Consider the following 4,574-nt stretch of genomic DNA (forward strand, 5'->3'; position numbering starts at 1 on the left):
TATAATAAACTGAAAAATATTTAACATACAACAGTTTCATGGAAGTGCTATTTAATACCATAATAGCATTAAAATTTTATATCATATTAATACTAATTATTTTAACACCATGCAAATCCTGTTAAAATGTTCTAATACATTTTTAAAGCATGTACAATATATATATATATATATATATATATATATATATATATATATATATATATATATTAAGCATGATAGTAATAAAATAAATATAAATTAATTTGGAAGAGATACATTCTTTTCAACACAATGCGTCAAACTATGTTTTGTTTTTCGATGTTTTTTCGGTAACTCAGAGAATATTCCATAAGTATGTTCTTTTAGGGCAGGTGGTAATGCTCGTTTAACTGGCCTTCCACCAACTTGAGTTTTCCTACCAGAATAAATAGATTTTCTTCTTGCAATTGCTGTAGGTTGAACAGGAATTTGATTGCCTCTCGTTCTGCTGCACTTCAAAACTCTGCTTGAGTAGTTAAGGTTTCTAAAAGGAGGGGAAAACAAAAGAAGACATCTAAGTAAATTTCTGCCAACATCATTATACAACCGAAGAGTTTAGCGGAAGAAAGTCCTACATGACATTTTAATAAATTAAAGAAATTTAGCTTTCGAATGTATAAAAATACAAGAAAGCTACTTATAAAACCCCTTTTCATAAGAAACTCTCTTATTAAATTTTCTATAGAAAAATATCCTACCATATTATAAATGACGAATGTATAAGTTTTTAAATTGCTATTTGACACTTTCTTTCGCTAAACTCTTTAAATGTGGTGTAATAAAAGTTGTCAGTATTAACCCATAACATAAACATTAATTATACTTTAGAGAACATTAAAATAAAATTAATAAAAACCCACACACTGTTTAGCTAAAATTTTAACAATACATTTTTAGATTCTTGTATTGAATGTATATTGTAGTAAATGCATCACTCTTTCAGTTTCAATTTTTACAGCAATAAAAATTAAAAGAAAAACATCAAACAATTAAGAAATCTAAAGCTAAACACACTTCAAAACTGGATTAAAAAAAGTTTAGTCTTTAAAAATAATAAAATTAATTTGCTACAATATAATATAAACATTAAATTGTTACACATTAAATCTTATTTTCTATCTTGCGAATTTTCTAATGTAAACTTAACAAGCCTACAAAAATAAGTTTAAAAAAGTACCTTCCAAAGTTATGCAAGGCAGACACCAATCCAGTTTCTGTTTTTCCAAACTTGTTAACATTCTTCACCATTTTTTTTTATTGCTGGCTTAAAAACATCAGGATTATTTTTGTAACCGGATTTAATCTGATTAATTATATCATCAAATTTTTGTAAATAATCACCATCATCATCATCTGTTTCACTGTCTGAGTTTTGACATGTAGCTGCAATGGGCTGTGAAGTAGTGTTTATAGTTGGTAGAACCATGTTGTTATCATTGCAAGCTGTGAAAATGTATCAATATTTCTAGGTGAAAGCGTGTCATTTGAAGAATGTTTAAGTGTATTATTATTAAATTGTGAAAGTATATCGTTAGATGAATGATCTCTTAGATTAGATGAATGATCTTTAGATGACAGTGGCCCATTTTGCAATACAATCAGTGGCCCATTTTGCAATAAACAGCATTTCTCAGGGAAACACTCACAAAGAAGTTTCACTCCTTCATGAAAAATATTAGTTTCTTCTGCATTTGTGATGATGCAGCCAATAGGTATTCCACCAGCTACACCTGGAGAAATAAAAAAATAAACACGATGATTTAATCTGTCCATGTGGCCAGATGCATCAAGCATTATCATTTCTTGAACGTTGCTAAGTAAATCTATACTTCGCTTCATTATCGGCGTCACTACAGCAATCGCCAAACTGTTCTTTACTTTTGAAAAAGCAGCTTTACAGAATGGCTGTTGATTGTATGAGGAAATATATTTTTCAACCTCCCTGTCAATATCGCTTTCTCTTCGAGATCCATAAATTTTCCTAAATTCATTATTTAGCAAGTGATTTACGACAGATAATGAAGGTAGCTTAGAACTGTCCATGCATGCTTCTGCATAATCTTCATTACTCTGAAGCTCCAATTCCATTTGCAACATCTGTCTTGCAGTAGCTGCAGTATGTCCCAATTCAAACAATTCTATCAGACGCTTTTGCGTTAGGTTTGATAATGGCCTGAACTTTTTAACAGCAGCACTGTCAAGAAAATGATTATGCAAGTACAGAAGCTCACATAATGCAGGAAACTCTATAACTTCTGGGAGTGGATCTTTGTGTTTTGGCAGTGAAAAATACCTGTAATGAAAATAATTTGAATATTTTACCATGCATATATTAAACATCTAAAATAAAAGCAAAGAAAATTTAAGCTTTCCAAAATATGATAATTCATAATAATATTAGAAATAAAAAATTATTATTGAAAATATAAGAAATAATTATTGATACTGAAAAATAAATAAGTAAATGAAGATATTAGGTATTGATACATATAAAGAAAAATGTAATCTATTTTTTAAATTAGTTTTATAAGTATGTAAGTGACAAATAAATCCAACAATCACACTAAATAAAAATATTTGATTATATATTATTTGTTATTATTATTAATCAAATGTAAATAATTAAAACTTACCTTTGAATAGTAATTTTAAGAACTGCAGGGCATCCAATATTTTTACTTTCTTTCACATGTTTTGATACCTGTAAAAATAGTTTTAGTGTAATCATCAATAATGAGAGCACTAAGTGTTGATGTCTAATTACAGTAGAAGAAAATAATTATTTATAAAGCTATGAAGTACTGCTTTAAAAATTTTAAATAATAATAAACCAATCTAGTCTTTATTTTTTATTTGAACAATATTTAAAATGTGTTTAAAGATCATAAATTTATTAAAATTATTAAAAAAAAATCAATATTTTATTTCAATTCTTAACCCTTTATTGGGTGCAACTGGCTTATCAGGTACAGCTTTTAAATTCAAGTTAAATTAGTGCCAGAACTGAAATTTTTTTCTTAACATAAAATACGATATTATTCATGGAATGTGTGTTATAAAGATCAAATTACACACATACACACAAAAGATTTTCTTTTGTTTATCAAACTGGTCAGAAGATTGAAAAGAGAATAAAAAGAACAGATATTTCCATACTAGGAAAATACATATAAACTATGCAATATTTGCTAAGTGCTTTGTAACAAGGCAGCCAAAAATATCAGTCTTGCCTTAAGCAAAATGAACTTTTAGATCACACCTTAGTTAAAAATACATTTCAATATATGATACAGAGTATGGAAGCTCTAAAACTTAGTAAAACAATTTAACAAAACATGTATAATATAAATACTTATTATAATGGAATTTGATACAATTAAATATATTTGTAGCTAAATAGATATAAATATGTCTCTTGCCACATGCTAAATAAACTTTAAATCTAACCTTGTCGTTATATAAATGATAAAACATAAAGTGTCTAAAATAATACACATAATGCATTTGAAGCAGTAAAATATAAAATATTAGTTGTTACCTGTTGCACATTGTATTGGCATCTAAAGTCACCTTTATAAATATTAAGGCGCCCAGTTGATTTATGTGTTCTCTGAACACGCCAAACTGTTTCCGATCTTTGTTCATATTCTTTAATCCATTTCTAAAATATGTGTTACAGAAATGCAAGAAATAAGTATTCAAAAGAAATGTATAAACTATTTATATATTTATAAATCTTAATATTAAGTTAATAACAAATATCAAGATTAATAATTAGATTGTTAATAACTATATGAATCTAAATATCTTAACAAATATAGCACATTTCCAGATAGACCTCTTATGGTAATAATTTGAATACAAAATTAAAAAATAAATATCTCCTTGTGTTATTTTATTTTACATGAATATTCAATAAGAATTATAATGATTTCTATTCTGTTTAATGTCATCTAAATATCTTAATAAATATAGTTTATTTGCATATAAATATTTTATAATAATGATTTTAACATGAAAATTTAATTAAAAAATTGGCCGATCATTTCCCGTAAAATAAAAGCTTGATTTTTCAAGTCTTATTTTAATAATACTTCACAGAAAAATTGCTACCTGTGCTGATTCTTTATTTACAAGATCAGAAATGCGCAAAAATAGCTCTATTCTCATCAATCTCAATCTAATATATAAAATTCTCGTGTCACAGTTTTCGTTGCCATACTCCTCCGAAACGGCTTGACCGATTTTGATGAAATTTTTTGTGCTTATCCGGTATCTATGAGAATCGGCCAACATCTATTTTTCATCCCCCTAAATGTTAGGGGTAGTCAATTATTAATTAAAAACTAACTTTCCCGCCAAAAAAATCTTCCATTTTCCCCAACGCCAACTTTTCCGCCAAAAAAATCTTCAATTTTCCCCAACGCCAAATGATTTAGGCTTTAGTTCTTTTTTTCTCCCAACAGTAATGAGGCTAGGGTTAAGATTTTTCGGCGGATTATTTCAAACGATTCTGTTTATTTTCTTAATGTTTTATGCATTTAAAATTAAAC

General features: G+C 27.3%; 1 protein-coding gene across 1 annotated transcript; it reads right to left on the minus strand.

Annotated features, from left to right (window-relative positions):
• Nucleotides 1–218: 218 nt before the first annotated feature.
• LOC129960393 (uncharacterized) lies at nt 219–4,191 on the minus strand. The gene is made up of 5 exons (XM_056073814.1): nt 4,135–4,191; nt 3,560–3,682; nt 2,655–2,722; nt 1,199–2,314; nt 219–505 (listed from the first exon to the last, which is right to left on the minus strand). Exons 1-4 carry the CDS (start codon nt 4,189–4,191, stop codon nt 1,429–1,431), a joined length of 1,134 nt encoding a protein of 377 aa, XP_055929789.1. The 3' UTR covers nt 219–505; nt 1,199–1,428.
• Between the last annotated feature and the right edge of the window lie 383 nt (nt 4,192–4,574).

This window comes from Argiope bruennichi, chromosome X2 (assembly GCF_947563725.1).
Source record: "Argiope bruennichi chromosome X2, qqArgBrue1.1, whole genome shotgun sequence".
Classification (NCBI taxonomy): Eukaryota; Metazoa; Arthropoda; class Arachnida; order Araneae; family Araneidae; genus Argiope; species Argiope bruennichi.